General features: G+C 44.4%; 2 protein-coding genes across 5 annotated transcripts in view; one reads left to right on the top strand and one right to left on the bottom strand.

Annotated features, from left to right (window-relative positions):
• IFT140 (intraflagellar transport 140) overlaps positions 1-16,507 on the top strand; it is a 101,192-nt gene that overhangs the window by 50,947 nt on the left and 33,738 nt on the right. The gene's annotated exons all lie outside the window — the stretch shown is intronic.
• The window catches only part of TMEM204 (transmembrane protein 204), a 35,600-nt gene that overhangs the window by 8,806 nt on the left and 10,287 nt on the right, over positions 1-16,507 (bottom strand). The window contains exon 2 of the mRNA XM_068420165.1: positions 6,269-6,424. Within this exon, the coding sequence (XP_068276266.1) occupies positions 6,269-6,424 (156 nt within the window). The remainder of the gene's footprint in view (positions 1-6,268; positions 6,425-16,507) is intronic.

Raw genomic sequence — 16,507 nt, forward strand, 5'->3', positions numbered from 1 at the left:
TCTGTAATAGCTGTGTGCTCGTCGTTGTAGTAACAGGCTGAAAGCTGTGTAAGTGTGCTTGCTTTGGTTTGTGATGCCACGAGACTTCAGCGGCCTTTGAGTCCTCAGTTGTACATTGTTGAGTACAATAAAAATTTCCTTCCAAGGATTTTGGTAGAATGTAACATCTCTTAGAATTAAATGAGTTATGAGTAGCAAAGCTTCTTAGGGCAATAAGACCCTCTTGTCCTTCACTTTTCACCACTGAATTCCAAAGCCTTTCTACTTGTGATGTTCTTTCAGTTTCTCAGTCCCTCTTTGTCTTTCATCTGACAAGTCTGGGAGATTTAGTCAGTCCTTGAACTGAAGGTTGAAAAGCATTCCCTATGAATTAGACATAATTCCTGTTGGGCAGCTGTTTAAATAAGGATAAATGTGCAGACTTTCACACTGAAAGTCAGCTGCAAACACTGCTCGGCACCTCGGATTCAGAGGCAGCTAGAGTCAATGGAAGCTCTGCTTTTGATCGCAGTAAACTTTGTATCAGACACAGGTAAGAGCTCTTGTCAGCCTGAGCAAAAACAACTTGTGCAGAGAGAAGCAGTCATTGACAAGTGATCCTCCTGGAAGTTTTGGTGGTCATCCGTCTTTAAGGATGAGCTGCTTTGATTTTTCAAATGCTCTGTCAATCTCCTGATGCATCCAAGCGTAAGAGTTGCGTAACTGTGGATCCAGCTAGGCAACTCAGTTTGAAACTCTTTTAGGAGACACCTCCATATATATATATAATCATAGAATCGTTTTGGTTGGAAAGGACCTTGAAGATCATCGAGTCCAACCGTTAACCCAGCACTGCCAAGGCCACCACTAACCCATGTCCCTCAGCACCACATCTACACGGCTTTTAAATCCCTCCAGGGATGGGGACTCCACCACTGCCCTGGGCAGCCTGTGCCAGTGCTTGACAACCCTTTCCATGAAGAAATTGTCCCTGATCTCCAATCTAAACCTCCCCTGGCACAACTTGAGGCCATTTCCTCTCATCCTGTCACTTGTTCCCTGGGAGAAGAGACCGACCCCCACCTCGCTACACCCTCCTTTCAGGCAGTTGTAGAGAGCGAGAAGGTCTCCCCTCAGCCTCCTTTTCTCCAGACTAAACACCCCCAGGTCCCTCAGCCGCTCCTCATCACACTTGTGCTCCAGACCCTTCACCAGCTCCGTTGCCCTTCTCTGGACTCGCTCCAGCACCTCAAGGTCTTTCTCATAGTGAGGGGCCCAGAACTGAACACAGGATTCGAGGTGCGGCCTCACCAGTTCTGAGTCCAGGGGAATGATCCCTGCCCTAGTCCTGCTGGACACGCTAGTGCTGATACAAATATAATATGCACGTTCATAAGCAATAAAGTGAATATTTGAGTTGACGAACTCTTAATCCATGCGCTTGTTTCTGAATTACTGCGTTATTTCCAATGCTGTGCCTGTCATAAAACATGTTCCTTATACTTGCATATCCAAATGATATTTATGTGGTAATATGTTACCATATTTCTAAGCAGAATACATGCCCTTGGCATTGAAATGCTACAACAAATTGCCTGCTACTTATATCAGTATTTAGACATGAAGAATATACGCAGATCATCTTCCTGCTGCAGTTATACCAGTTAAAGAGTTCAACACACTTCTTGGGAGCTACCGCCCGTCCCAGTTTGCTGGTTCAGCTGCTCACGTGAACCATTTCAGTCAAAGTAAGTGGGGTGGGCTTCCATATTTTAAGATCTTTGCAAATGTGGTGCATTTTGCAAACATGTGAAAACAAGATCACTATTGTGAAGTTTGCAGTCCACATAAAGAACAAGTGAGTTTGGCACTGAGGTGAAATAAAAATGAGAAATAATGAAAACATTTAGCACAAATCAAGCAGTCAAGTTCTCTCTTTTTGTTATGATTTTTTGATTATTTACAGTGTCTCATTTATTTGCTTCCTTTTCAGGAAGTATTAGGTTTATAGCTCCATAGATTTCATCTTAGGACAGATCTGGCTTGAGGGTGTCGTGAAGGAAAAAGGTGGAAGGAAGTAATACAGAAATCAGAATCACATTACTATTGTGAATATCGTCAGCTGTATTCTCCAATGTCTGCTTTGCTTGTCTGTTCTGCATTAAGATTTTCTGGATATCAACCCATCTACATTTGTAGAAAGAAGAGAGAAGGTAAACGGTCTAACAGTTGTTTGATTTCGGTTTAATAGCACAGAAATGAGAGTATGCGTGAACTCAGATTTCCTGTGATGCGTTAGGGGTCTGGAGCGAAATACACCATCAGCAGAAAAACACAGTAGGAAAATGCAAGGCCTGAAATTTGAGATGTGAGACTAATTTATTTGGCTGTAAATGGCAGGGTCAGTAGGAACACAAAACTTTTAAATCTTCAGGATATTATGTCTTAAAGTAATTTAATGCTGAAAACAGACTGGCAAGAATATCAGTCATCATGATTCAGGTTTATTCCAATCTTGGACTTCCAAAAACTAGGATGAGACCTAATGTAAGGGATATTTTGTCCCAGGTCTTCCCCATTATGTTTCTAACATTTCGCTCTAGAGTCTCTGATAATCACCAGTGTACAAGAAGGGAGACTTGGCCAGACTCCCTTAAGGTCAGATCCAGTCTGGCAGGTTACTGCTTGCAGCAGTTTAATATTCTCTGAACTGCTCTTTCTTCCCTATCCTGTTAGTATGGATTTCCCTTTCCAACTCCTCTTCTGTCAGCTCTGTTACTCATCCTATATTCAGCACGCTGAGTTTGTAACAGTTCCTTGGAAAAAAACAGAAAACCCAAAACCCTCTAGAGGGAAATTTCTGAGCATTGACACGAAATTCCATGTACGAGGCTGGTTCCATTTTCACCCCGCGCCTTTTCCAAAGCAAACAGCTCGCTTTCCTGTTCATTGGGAGGTGTGAGGTTGTGGGGCTTTGGAGCTGTGCGAATCCCGTTGCTGTCCCAGGAGCAATGCTGTTTCCTCTCTTCTTTCCTTCCTCTTTGCTTCCTGGGGCTTTATTTTCTGTCAGAGGTCCATCCTTTTTGAATGACCGTCAAATGCTTGCACAGGTGGCAGAAATGAAAAAGTGGTGGAGCCTGGAGTCGTCGCGAGGTCTGGTGGGATCAGAGGTGGTTGATTTGAAGTTGTGATGGTGTTTGGAAGATAATACTTAATACACTTAATTATCTAAAACAAAAAGGACTTTTTGTTCAGACCTCCAGAAACTGTAATAAAACCCACGCAAAATGTTGCAGTGTGTAAACTCTGACTAAAAATAAGTAAATTGTAGGTTGACTTTGTGCGTCTGAGCCATACACTCAAACCTTCCTCCTTAATATTAGATTTCATTCTACCGGTGACCATTGCGGTTCTCTTCAGCACTTGTAGGCATATTCCAGGACGAAAGTTAGAGATCAAACAGAAGTTGGAATTAGAGGGGACATGATTCAAGGTAATTTTTTCTGAAATTACTGACAGGATGAGGAATTGCAGAACAATTCTCCAGATCATTTTGATTTTGAAGAGGAAAAACTGGGAGGTGGGTGCTTGTGTTTTCAGTAACGTATTTGAAAGTGTAATAAATAGAAATTACCCAGACAGTACTCAAGAAATATTTAAGAAGATCGAAGTATGTACATTCTTAAATATTGTTTGCTCTTCTCACACTCTGGTCTAAAGTATGTTGGCTTTAACCCTTAAAATGAAGTAGGGGAGAGCTTCACAGCGATTTCTCTTGGGCTGTTTTGTGTGCTTTTAAATACAAGCTTTGTATCCACTGTTCTGATGGTTTTGCCTAGTATTGCTACTTTACTTTGAAAACAGATGAGAGGTTATCATCTCGGAGCAGAGGCTCGGAGGCTGAGTATTACCTGTGGCTTACAGGATAAGGGGGGCCACCTTCCTCCCCTTCAGTAAAGAAATCTGCATAGCTGGATGTAGCAGCAATCCTTCATCAGAGCAACAGAAATGCTGGACCTGCTCACAGTTTGCACATGTGTTCTGTCTGATATCAAAGACATTTCAGCCATAATATATAAAATGCTGTCACCTGGATCCAGTCCAGGGACTTTGATGGATGGGGCTGATTTTTGTGGCCAGTTTGAGCGGCTCAACATTACAGAGCGCACGTTTGGTTCTGTGAAAGAGGAAACAGCCTCTTTTGTCAGTGCAAGCTGTAGTCTGAACCGCCTGTCCTGTGAGCGCAGACCCTGGGTTACCCAGGCAGTCAGCAGTTGATGTACCACTGTCCTGGAAAACTAGGGAGATCCCCAAGAAGTCTGTTTTATGTTGGGATAATGGCAGATATGATGACTCCACTTTTTTCAAAAGTATATATTCCAGAAGACTTCAGCTGGTTGTTCTGGAGATCAGGAAGGAATTTGTTTAAATGTAAAACTTTAATTGAAATTAATGAGATGTAAAATATCACCTTACTGACTGCAAGGCAGAAAACCATCTGATGATGGTGAAGGAGAGCGTGGGGAAGGGGGGCAGGGAGAGCCACCAAAGTCACGGCGTTATTTCTGCAGATGGCAGACCTTTGGTTCGTATAGCGCAATGTCTTTGTAGCTGTCACAAGCTGCCAGATCCGTCTCTTCACACCTTTTGAACACAGGCAGGCAGATGAACTCCTTGATTCAACAGCTTCTTCAGCCATTCTCGTTAGTGTTTTGTTAATCATCCTGACTCTGGCTTTCCTCCCCTCTCCCCTCCCAGCACTGGGGATTTCAAGGTTCAGCTTGCATAACAGGTAATAGCAGGCATTTCCTTCTCCTGTGTCGGGATATCCTGGCGCCCTTCAGTCTCTCTCTGACTGTGTTTAAAACAGACTCCAGCACAGGAAAAAAAAAAGGGAAAAAAAAAAAATAAAAGAGCCCAGTCTAAAATTAGCAGCCTTGATAGAAGAAAGGCACACGGCTGTCCACTGCGCTGTTTGTCAATGAAACAACACATCTAAACAGGGCCAGAATGCATTTCCTCTCTGGGAAAAACAGACATGTCGAGTTTTGGGGAGGATGGGAGGCAGGGAGAGTAAAGCAGGCATCACACCGATGACCAGGGAGAACTATCCAGAAGTTGTCCAGAGTTACAAACACCACGGTGTACACGAAGAGGCTGTAGGGAGGATTATGGCAAGGCTGCGTATCTGTCTCTTGGTAGCACTGCCTGGTGCTTGAGGGCCTCGCTGCACCTAGAGGCTGGATCGGATGCTTTGAGAGTTACGGAACCTCTGTGGTCTCCTCCTCCTGTTTGGATTTCAGGTTCATCGTCCTTAATGGGTGTTTATTGCTGTGAGGACCGTATTTAAATGACCTAGGCTAGATTGTGATCTTGCAGCATTGTCAACCTGAGGTCTCAGTAGGTTTATACCATTCTAAATAGTCTGAGTTTTTAAAGTTGAAATTAAAATTTAAAATAAAATGGTGTTACTTTATTATAACCTGTTGTTTACAGTAATAATAATGATATATTTTTAATGCAATCTGGTAAGCAGCCTGAATGTTATACTGCATCAATGACAGTTTCATGTATGGATATTTTATAGGATTGGACTCTTGGCGTAATGAATAATGAGTGACTTAGTTTATGTAGTAAAGAAAGGTATTATTGCAAAATGTTTACAGTTTGTTGCCACTGCTGTCAGTCTGGAATTATGATAAAACCATTTCCTCCTTTCCTCATTCATTTCTGTGTACAGTCTGTGTCCATGAGAAATTACTGTGGGAATTTTATTTATAGCAGGCACTGTTATGAATTGACTTCAGCTTTCTTTGCTAGATTGCAGATGTATCTGTCTATCAAAAACCAGCTGATGGTCACTGAGTAACATTTAGTTAGCTAAAAGCAAATAATCATATTTCAGCAAGACTTCAGAAATTTGCTTGGCTGTTCTGCTCCGCTTTCAAACAGTTCCTTTGGTATATTTGGTCCTGCTAAATTGTGGGATTACATTGCATCCAGTTTCTTTCTTTCATGTTTGCCTTCCTGGTTTCATAGGAAATAATAAAAGCTTGTTTTTCTTGGTTGGCAGAAGACTCATTCTGATATATCCAAGATAAAAGCTTCTATTCATGTACTGCAGAATCTCATGGGGAGAGCTTTTAAGAGACAATGAGCTTACTCTTAGATGTAGGCTTTTTTGCTATTCTTTGTCACTTGAAAGATTTATCAAGTAAGAAACTCTTTTTCCACCTGGACTTAAAAGAGACTTAAGTATTTTTCCGTCAGTAAAAAGAAGTGGACTTACTGGCAAGTTGGAACACGGCAGCTATGGCCTCCTCCCACCATTGGGTATCCTGAGAGATGATGGGTAGCTCCATCAGGCCCAGGACGAAGATGAGCTGGCCAGCAGTCAGAGCAACAGTGGCGATGAGGTTACAAGCACGCATCATGTCAAACTGCACTAGGGAAACAGAAGAAGGAAGCATAAAGTTAAAATGATACAAAATTGGGAAAAAAAGAAAATCCTGGCTGAGCAAGTATGTAAAATTTGTCAGTCTGTAGAATTCTCGGACGCTATTCCCACTCCCAGCAGTCCCTTGCTCTGACTGCGTTCCCTGTGGTCTGATTAAGAACAGATTTTCTTTAGGATGTGTGTTGAATCTGTCCTTTAGTTACGCAGCATCCCCCGAGTATTGCTCCAGTGCAAACCAACCATGTATGAAACAAGCAGCTCCAAGGGTGGCCCGCTGGAGGTGCTTGACTTTTGCCCTGTGAAGATTCTACGTATAAATAGTAGCCAGAATTGTTTGGGGCAGGAATGGTGTTTTTTTTGCATTTGTTTGGCACTGACTGAGATGGAACCTTAGTTCATAAATAGGTTTTCAAGGTCCTAAAATAATAATCATCCCAAAGACAAATCTATAACACCCTGAATTTCTTTTTCACCTAGTCCATCTGTAGTGTCCTAGAAAAGATCCTGTGGATGTTCATGCTAACATCTTCTTGGTTTAAGGGAGCTTTGTATAGAGGATTCTGAACTTTTCCTTCTTTTAATATTTATTAATCTTTTGGATGCACTGGAAAGACCCCTGTATTTCTATCTGAGTAACGAGGGAAACGGTTGCAATGAAGATGTCAATGCTTTGGCATAATTTACATGTATAAGTAAAATTTTTTTAATAGGTATTAGTTCATAAATATATATTAGTGGATGTTGTTGTGGGAATCTACTATTGGCCACCCAGTTAGGACAATGACACTGATGAGTTATTCTACAAGGCATTAAGGGATCTCTCTAGATCAGCTGCCTTTGGCCTTATGGGTGATTTAACTTCCCAGACATCAACTGGGCATATCATACAGCAGACACAAACAGGTCAAAGAAATTTATGAAGCACGTTGAAGATAACTTCTTGGTGTAGGTCCTGAGGGAGCTGCCTAGGAAAGGTGCTGTCCTAGATTTGTAGTTTGTAAACACGGGGGGACTCGTGAGCAAAGTGGTGATTGGTGGCTGGCTTGGTCACAGTGACCACAAAGTAGTTGAGTCTCAATTGTTGGCAATAGGAGAAAAAACTGCCAGTAAAACTTCAACGCTGGATATGGGGAGAGCAGACTTCGGGCTGCTGAAGGAGCTGGTCAGTAAGGTCCCTGGGAAGCTGCTTTTGAAGGTATTGGGGTCCGTGAATGCTGGTCACTTTTTAAGAGCCATGTCTTAAGAGTGCAGGAGCAGGCAATTCCAAAGTGTCGGAAGTCATGTGAGTGGGGCAGAAGGCCGGCTTGGCTGAGCAGGGATCTTCTAGAGCTTGGACAGAAAAGGGAAGTGTACAGACATTGGAAGCAAGGACAGGTGACACGGGAGGACTGCAGGGATGCTGTTCGCCACTGCAGGGAGAAAATTTGTGTGGCCAAAGCTCGATTAGAGTTCAAGCCGGCCAGCACTGTGAAGGACAACAAAAGGGCTTTTTAAAATGTTAACAGCAAGAGAAGGACCAGAGATGACATCAGTGAGGTCAGTCACCTCACAAATAGAGGCAGAGACAAAGCAAAGATGTTTACTGCCTTCTTTGCCTCTGTCTGTAACACTGATGATGAGCTCTGGGACCCCCAGAGCCCTGCGTTGGAAAACCGTGACTGGGGGGGAAGATAAAGTCCCAGCTGACCCAGAACTTATTTGAGACTTGCTGCTCCAGCTGGATGTGCATAAATATATGGGGCCCGATGGGATTCATCCCAGGGTACTGACAGAGCTGGCCAATGTCATCGCAGGGCCTCTCTCCATTATTTTTCCATGGTCTTTGGGAGTCTGGAGAGGTCCCAGTTGACTGGAAGCTGGCAGATGGTGTCCCAATTTTCAAGAAGAGTAAGAAGGAACATCCTAGTAATTACAGGCCTGTCAGTCTCACTTCAGGTAAAATTATGGAGAAGGTTATTCTGGGAGATACTGAAAAGCACTTCACAGAATCACACAGAATCACAGAATCAATCAGGTTGGAAGAGCCCTCTGGGATCATCGAGTCCAGCCATTGCCCTGACACCACCATGGCAACTAGACCATGGCATTAAGTGCCATGTCCAGTCTTTTCTTAAACCCCTCCAGAGATGGTGACTCCACCACCTGCCTGGGAAGCCCCTTCCAATGGCTAATGACCCTTGCTGAGAAGAAATGCTTCCTAATGTCCAACCTGAACCTCCCCTGGCAAAGCTTGAGGCTGTGTCCTCTTGTCCTACCGCTAGTTGCCTGGGAGAAGAGGCCGACTGTCTGCTACAACCTCCCTTCAGGTAGTTGTAGACTGCAATAAGGTCACCTCTGAGCCTCCTCTTCTTCAGGCTAAACACCCCAGCTCCCTCAGCCATTCCTCATAGGTCAGACCCTCCAGACCCTTCACCAGCTTGGTCGCCCTCCTCTGGACTCGCTCCAACACCTCAACATCTTTCTTGAAGTGCGGGGCCCAGAACTGGACACAGTATTCAAGGTGCTCCCTCACCAGTGCCCAGTACAGAGGGACGATCACTTCCCCAGACCGGCTGGCTACACTATTCCTAATAGAGGCCAGGATGCCATTGGCCTTCTTGGCCACCTGGGCACACTGCTGACTCATGTTGAACCGTCTGTCGATCAGCACCCCCAGGGCTCTTTCTAACCACTCTTCCCCCAGCCTGTAGCGCTGCATGGGGTTGTTGTGGACGAAGTGTAAGACCTGGCACTTGTTCTTGTTGAACCTCATGCCGTTGGTCTTGGCCCCATCTATCTAACCTGTCCAGATCCCTCTGTAGGGCCTTCCTACCCTCCCAGCAGATCGACACTCCCACCCAGCTTGGTGTCATCTGCAAATTTGCTGAGGGTGCACTCAATCCCTGCGTCTAGATCATCTATAAAGATATTGAACAGCACCGGCCCCAGAACTGAGCCCTGGGGAACACCGCTAGTGACCGGCCACCAGTTGGACTTTGCCCCATTCACCACCACTCTCTGGGCTCGGCCATCCAGCCAGTTTTTAACCCATCGAAGAGTCCACCCATCCAAGCCCCAGGCAGCCAGTTTGTCTAGGAGGATGCTGTGGAACAATGCAGTCATTGGTCAGAGCCAGCACGAGTTCACGAGGGGAAAGTCCTGCTTGACCAGCTTAATTTCCTTTTATGACAAGGTCACCCATCGAGTTGACCAAGGGAAGCCAGTAGATGTGGTGGGTTTGGATTTTAGCAAAGCTTTTGATACAGTCTCTGACAGTTTATTGTCCTTCTGGATAAACTGTCCAGCACACAGTGCGACAAGTCCATCATATGTTGGGTGAGCAATTGGCTGATGGGTGGGGCTTAAAGGGTTATAGTAAATGGGGTTACATCAGGCTGGCAACCAGTCACCAGTGGTGTTTCCCAGGGCTCAATTTTAGGGCCAGTGCTCTTCAATGTTTTTATAAGTGATCTGGATGCAGGAATTGAATGTACATTAAGTAAGTTTGCTGATGATACTAAACTAGGAGGAGCTGTGGACTCCCTCGAGGCTAGGGAGGCCTTACAGAGAGATCTGGGTAGGCTAGAGAGCGGGGCAATCACCAAGTGTGTGAGGTTCAAGAAGAGCAAGTGCCAGATTCTTCACCTGGGACAGGGTAATCCTGGTTATACGTACAAATTGGGGGACGAGAGGCTGGAGAGGAGCCCCACGGAAAGAAACGTGGGTGTTCACGTTGATGGCAAGTTGAATGTGAGTCAACAGTGTGCCCTGGCAGCCAAAAGGGCCAACTGTGTCCTGGGGTGCATCAAGCACAGCATCGCTAGCCAGTGGAGGGAGGTGATTGTTCCACTCTACGCTGCAGTGGTGTGGTCCCGCCTCGAGTGCTGTGTGCAGTTTTGGGCACCTCAGTACAAGAAGGACATCACACTGTGAGAGTGTGCCCAGGGGAGGGTGACCAAGATGGTGAAAGGCCTCAAGGGCACGACTTACGAGGAGCAGCTGAAGTCACTTGGCGTGTTCAGCTTGGAGAAGAGAAGGCTGAGGGGTGGCCTCATTGCTGAGGGATGGCCTCATCGCTGAGGGGTGGCCTCATCGCACCTTCTTCAAAGGGGGCAGCGGAGGGAGAGGTGCTGATCTCCTCTCTCTGGTGACCAGCAATAGGACACAAGGAAATGGAATGAAGCTGTGTCAGGGGAAGTTCAGATTGGCCATTAGGAAAAGGTTCTTCAATGAGAGGGTGGTCGGTCTCTGGAACAGGCTTCCCAGGGAAGTGGTCGTGGCACCAAGCCTGTCAGAGTTTAGGGAGCATCTGAAGGACGATCTTAGTCATATGGTTTGTTTTTAGGTAGTCCTACAAGGAGAAGGGAGTTGAACTTTATGATCCTTATGGATCCCTTCCAACTTGAGATATTCTATGATTCTATACTAAATATAAAGAACAAATGCAGAAATGATAACAGACATAAATATCTGGAGTCTTGGCTAGAAACTTGATTAAATGGGTCTCCCAGCTGGCTACTGAATGGAATATATTCATTGCAAAGTTGGGTACTTTTAGTCAGACTTTTTTCCTACTTTTCCTGTTAACCTGATGGATGTCCTGTTTTCATCCTTTTCCTTCCTCTCTAGCAAAAGGTGTGATTTGTAAATATCGTTGTGCCAGTTCAACATTTCTTAGTAATACATCGTTGCTATTCTGAAATAGAAGCCGTTCAGTGTTTAAGTTGGCGTATATTAGAAAAAGAAAGACTCTGGGCATGAATATCCACCAGATTTTCAAAAGTGGCTTAACTGGTTATAAGTTTATTGAGTGCACTGACAACTGGAATTTGATTCCTGATCTTCCAAGGAGACTGCTAGGAAGTACAGAAAACTTGATCTAAACAAGCAAGAGTAAACTTCATCGTGGTAATCATGAGTCTGGTCTACTTTTGTGAGTCATAAAAATGAGTTTAGCTTTTATTTTCCCCTCATAGTCCATCTTTAGCTTCCAGTGTTCTAAGTAACAACTCATGATTTAATTAAAATTTAATAAAATCTGGTATTGTATCTGAAAGAGTTCGTTAAGAACCATAGTCCATTAACCTTCTTAACATCGAATAAAATGTTAAGAAGATAACATACTACGTATTTTTGTTTTTTCCTAGTGAGTCCATCTCTGACCAGAGAGGAAAATTATTTCACTCAAAAAAATAGTTTGCTCAAAGATTTTGTGTTTAACTTTCAAAGTTGTCCTTTCTAGCATTGGGAGCATTTCGATCTCTTGCCACGTTGAATGCTTCCAGGTCATGAAGCATGTTGGCTGATAACAGAATCATATCCAGATGTCTGAACTTTGTAAATATCAGTAAAACGGCTGAGGAAGCTGGGGTTGTTTAGCCTGGAGAAGAGGAGGCTCAGAGGTGACCTTATTGCAGTCTACAACTACCTGAAGGGAGGTTGTAGCAGGGTGGGAGTCGGCCTCTTCTCCCAGGCAACTAGCGATAGGACAAGAGGACACAGCCTCAAGCTTCGCCAGGGGAGGTTCAGGTTGGACATCAGGAAGCATTTCTTCTCAGCAAGGGTCATTAGCCATTGGAAGGGGCTGCCCAGGGAGGTGGTGGAGTCACCATCTCTGGAGGGGTTTAAGAACAGACTGGACATGGCACTTAGTGCCCTGGTCTAGTTGCCATGGTGGTGTCAGGGCAATGGTTGGACTCGATGATCCCAGAGGGCTCTTCCAGCCTGGTTGATTCTGTGATTCTGTGAAAACTTTGATCATTTGGAGTGTTCTTCTGTTTTTCCACTTAAATGGATTTCTATAACACTTTGACGGCCAATGCTTGCTGAAGAGAGTAATGACTTTCAAAGGAGAAATGTACTAAGTAAAGAGCAGACTTGGCACCATTAGTATTGAAGTACTTAATTTGTTGACAGAGCTATCCGTAGTGTCAAATTTAAAAAATAGTTGGTTTACAGCCATAATGAATTCTGTTGCCTTGCCTGTATATAGTATGCATGAGCTTTAAAAAAAAAGGCCTCTGGTATTATATACCCTCTAAACATCTGAAGCTTATCCCAGAAATACATACTACCCCTTGGCATAGGAACAAACACCAAAGTTTTGCCTTCGCTGTTATTCGTGACTTCTTTTTAACACTTACCTACGTTATAAATTCTTTTGGCTTTGTCATAGTCGATTTTATATGTAGCATACTAAAAATAGTAATACTAAAAATGACTGAGTCAATTGAATTCCAGCAGAATTTGTAATAATTTAGTCTTTAAATAATGGTTCGCAGTCCTCTCTTGCAATTGGAGAGTGCAGTAGCATTGGAGGTCTTTACAGCACTGATGATCTTTACAGCTGTTCGTAAGAACTGCAGACTTAGGGATGTTTATTTGCCTAATACACTACCCTGTTCAGAGAGGTGTAGAAATACAACTGATATTTTGCATAGCTGCTTCTTTTAACCAAAAAGAAGGTCGCACATGGTCCAGGTTGGAACCACAACAGGATGATGATAGGTAGAATAAGGAGGAAGCAGCTGGTATGATTTCATTAAATGTGAAGACAATTATTTTTATGAAATAAGGTATTACAAGAATTGAGTACCCTTCCATATTTCATATTAGGATACTGTTGTTTTATTCGAACAGGTTTAATGTATGATCTGTCTTCTTTAGTTTTGTTCTGGAATTGTAATGATTCCTCTTCCTCAGAGGGGAAAAAAATAAAACTTAATAATGTATAACTCTTATAAACTCCATTCTTCTTGCAGTGGAGCTTATTAATTGTATTCAGCCTCAAAGTGCCACTGTGCAGATGACTGTGCTTTCTTACTGCTGGCCATTGTAACTTTGCATGTTGTCAGCTCAGCACATGGTAATTCTGTTTTGTTCATACACAACCCTAAGCTGAGCTTCTGCGACATGAAGCCTACCACCTCAAAAGGTGCTGGTTGTGGAAAGCAGCCCTGGCCTCCTTTTATTGAGGACAACCAATGGACAAGACTGATCAAGAAAGGGAATTGAGTGAGCAATTTCAAAGCATTTCTTCAGAGCCCATACCCAAAGATGCTGAAGATGTAAATCATGTTAGGAAGGATGGGCCACAAAGCTCCTTTCCTGCTTGAGTGACTGCTCAATCCAGGAATAAATATTTCTCGTCTTTTATAAAAGCTCTTTTACTCTGCCTGTTGCTATTTTAAATTATATGTAAACCAGAAATTCCTCAGTAGCCAGCTTCAGTCCAGTCTGATGTGTTTTCTATAGACTTTATAATTAATATGAATTTAGAATCATCTGTTCAACCATTTCAAACATTTCTGCTTCACTGCAGTCTACAACTACCTGAGGGGAGGTTGTAGCAGAGTGGGAGTCGGCCTCTTCTCCCAGGCAACCAGCGACAGGACAAGAGGACACAGCCTCAAGCTTCGCCAGGGGAGGTTCAGGTTGGACATTAGGAAGCATTTCTTCTCAGCAAGGGTCATTAGCCATGGGAAGGGGCTGCCCAGGGAGGTGGTGGAGTCACCATCTCTGGAGGTGTTTAAGAACAGACTGGACATGGCACTTAGTGCCATGGTCTAGTTGACATGGTGGTGTCAGGGCAATGGTTGGACTCGATGATCCCAGAGGTCTCTTCCAACCTGATTGATTCTGTGATTCTGTGATTTATGGTAGCCATGATCCCATTGTAACTTTCTGAGGCCATTGCAGACTTCATCAACGTTTTGCGGAATGATTTTTTTCAGCCACAATTTATAAACCGAGAGGTTCATAAGGATTATAATGTCTGCAGAGTTACTGGTGGCATTTGTGTTAACCATTAGCTTCTAGAATCTATTGTCTGAGACTGTCGTGATACAGGTCTGCCATCCAGAAGGGCTTTGACAGGCTTGAGAGCTGGGCCCGTGCGAACCGCATGAAGGTCAACAAGGCCAAGTGCAAGGTCCTGCCCGTGGGTCGGGGCAATCCCAAGCACAAATCCAGGCTGGGCAGAGAATGGATTGAGAGCAGCCCTGAGGAGAAGGACTTGGGGGTGATGGGTGATGAGAAGCTCACCATGAGCCGGCAACGTGCGCTGGCAGCCCAGAAAGCCACCCGTGTCCTGGGCTGCATCCCCAGCAGCGTGGCCAGCAGGGCGAGGGAGGGGATTCTGCCCCTCTGCTCCGCTCCCGTGAGACCCCCCCTGCAGTGCTGCGTCCAGCTCTGGGGGCACCAACAGAAGAAGGACACGGAGCTGTTGGAGCGAGTCCAGAGGAGGCCACGGAGATGCTCAGAGGGCTGGAGCCCCTCTGCTCTGGAGACAGGCTGAGAGAGCTGGGGCTGTTCAGCCTGGAGAAGAGAAAGCTCTGGGGAGACCTTCTAGCACCTTCCAGTACCTGAAGGGGCTACAGGAAAGCTGGAGAGGGACTTTTTACAAGGGCCTGGAGTGACAGGATGAGGGGGAACGGTTTTAAACTGAAAGAGGGGAGATTTAGATGAGATATGAGGAAGAAATTCTTTGCTGTGAGGGTGGTGAGACCCTGGCCCAGGTTGCCCAGAGAAGCTGTGGCTGCCCCCTCCCTGGCAGTGTTCAAGGCCAGGCTGGATGGGGCTTGGAGCAACCTGGTCTAGTGGAAGGTGTCCCTGCCCATGGCAGGGGGGTTGGAACTAGATGGTCTTTAAGGTCCCTTCCAACCCAAACCATTCCATGATTCTGTGATAGGTATTTTGTGTTTTGGATGTCCTACCTTTTTTGTTTTGAGCTCACTATTGCTAATGTCACCTGTCTCCTGAAGTTTAACTGTGAAAAGCGTTTGCTATAGCTAGAGGTGGATGCTTCCAGCAGAACAGAACTAGACACTGCAGAAGGTGTTTAGTCTGACATAGATGAAGGAGGGAGGGCAATCCAGAGTATCTCTCTGCTTTATACATACCTTTCCTTCACCTCCCTTAAGGTGCAACTTGGCTGTCGAGAACTGGAAAGTGGTAGACACTGAATGGCTCCAGAACTCTGCTCCAAGCAGCCGTTTTCAATAGAAAATGCTAGTGTCTCCGACTGTTTCCTTCTGGAAGCCCATCTTGATCCCAGTTTACTCTGAGAAGTAGTTAATTCATGGACAGGGTATGCAGCTGGGTCTCTTGTACAGCTGGGGGTACTGGCTAATGAATTCCGCTTTGTTTAAAACACAGTGATCAGTCAAGGGTCAAACCCCAAACTCCAGGGATGAGCCTGATTCAAATTCCTTGTTGCCTCGCTCACTTGCTAGACCAGATGTATCCATCTGGATGAGAAGTGTTGATTTGATTTTGTTCTTTGCAAGCAGCAATTTTGGTTTGTTATGTTCCGTGATAGCCCCAGGACTATTTGTGCTTTGCAGAATAGGTTAGTCATATCGGAGAGTAATTTGCAGTGTTTTGGGATAATGAGGAAGGGTGATCTCACTGAAAAATCAGATTATGCTAATTGCTTAAAATGTGAGGTTTTCTTCCTCTTTTTGTGTGTGCATATAGGGAAAAAACAACCCTAAGTGGGAATTCAAGCTTTTTACTGATTAAAGCATGGAGGGGGTATGAAGGAAACCAAATGGACCCAAGACATTTTAATATTTGTCTTAAACATCCACTGAGAAATACCACTTCTGGTGAATAAAAATTTTAGTGCAAACTTAAGTCCAGCTTCTGTAATTATTCTGTAACTTATTAAGTTACCAGCCCTGGGAAGAGCCTAGTGACGCCGTGTTTACTCACTGTGCAGGACCAGGACTGACTCTGAACATCTCACCATGGCTTCACAACGTCACATCTAAGCTGCAGGAGCTGACCGTGAGCATGCTGTCAGCATATCCCAGCTATGGGACACAAAGTGTGTTACGTCTAAGAAATGCTTTTTAAACTGTAATTAGATGGGCAGGAATTCGTTATGCTTAAAGGATAGCACCACCTTCGTCTGCTGCTAAGCTGATTAATCTATCAGGTTATCCATCCTTTAAATCTCCTGAGGAATTTTGCTGCCTTGTTTCTATTGATTGTTTTGGTGATGACAACTTTAGTTATATTTAACTTCAGTTTTCTTTTAACCAAGTTACCCTTTTAGGTATCGATTTTAAAAATTATTCCAACCATCTG

The sequence above is a fragment of the Nyctibius grandis genome, chromosome 30 (genome assembly GCF_013368605.1).
Source record: "Nyctibius grandis isolate bNycGra1 chromosome 30, bNycGra1.pri, whole genome shotgun sequence".
Lineage (NCBI taxonomy): Eukaryota > Metazoa > Chordata > Aves > Nyctibiiformes > Nyctibiidae > Nyctibius > Nyctibius grandis.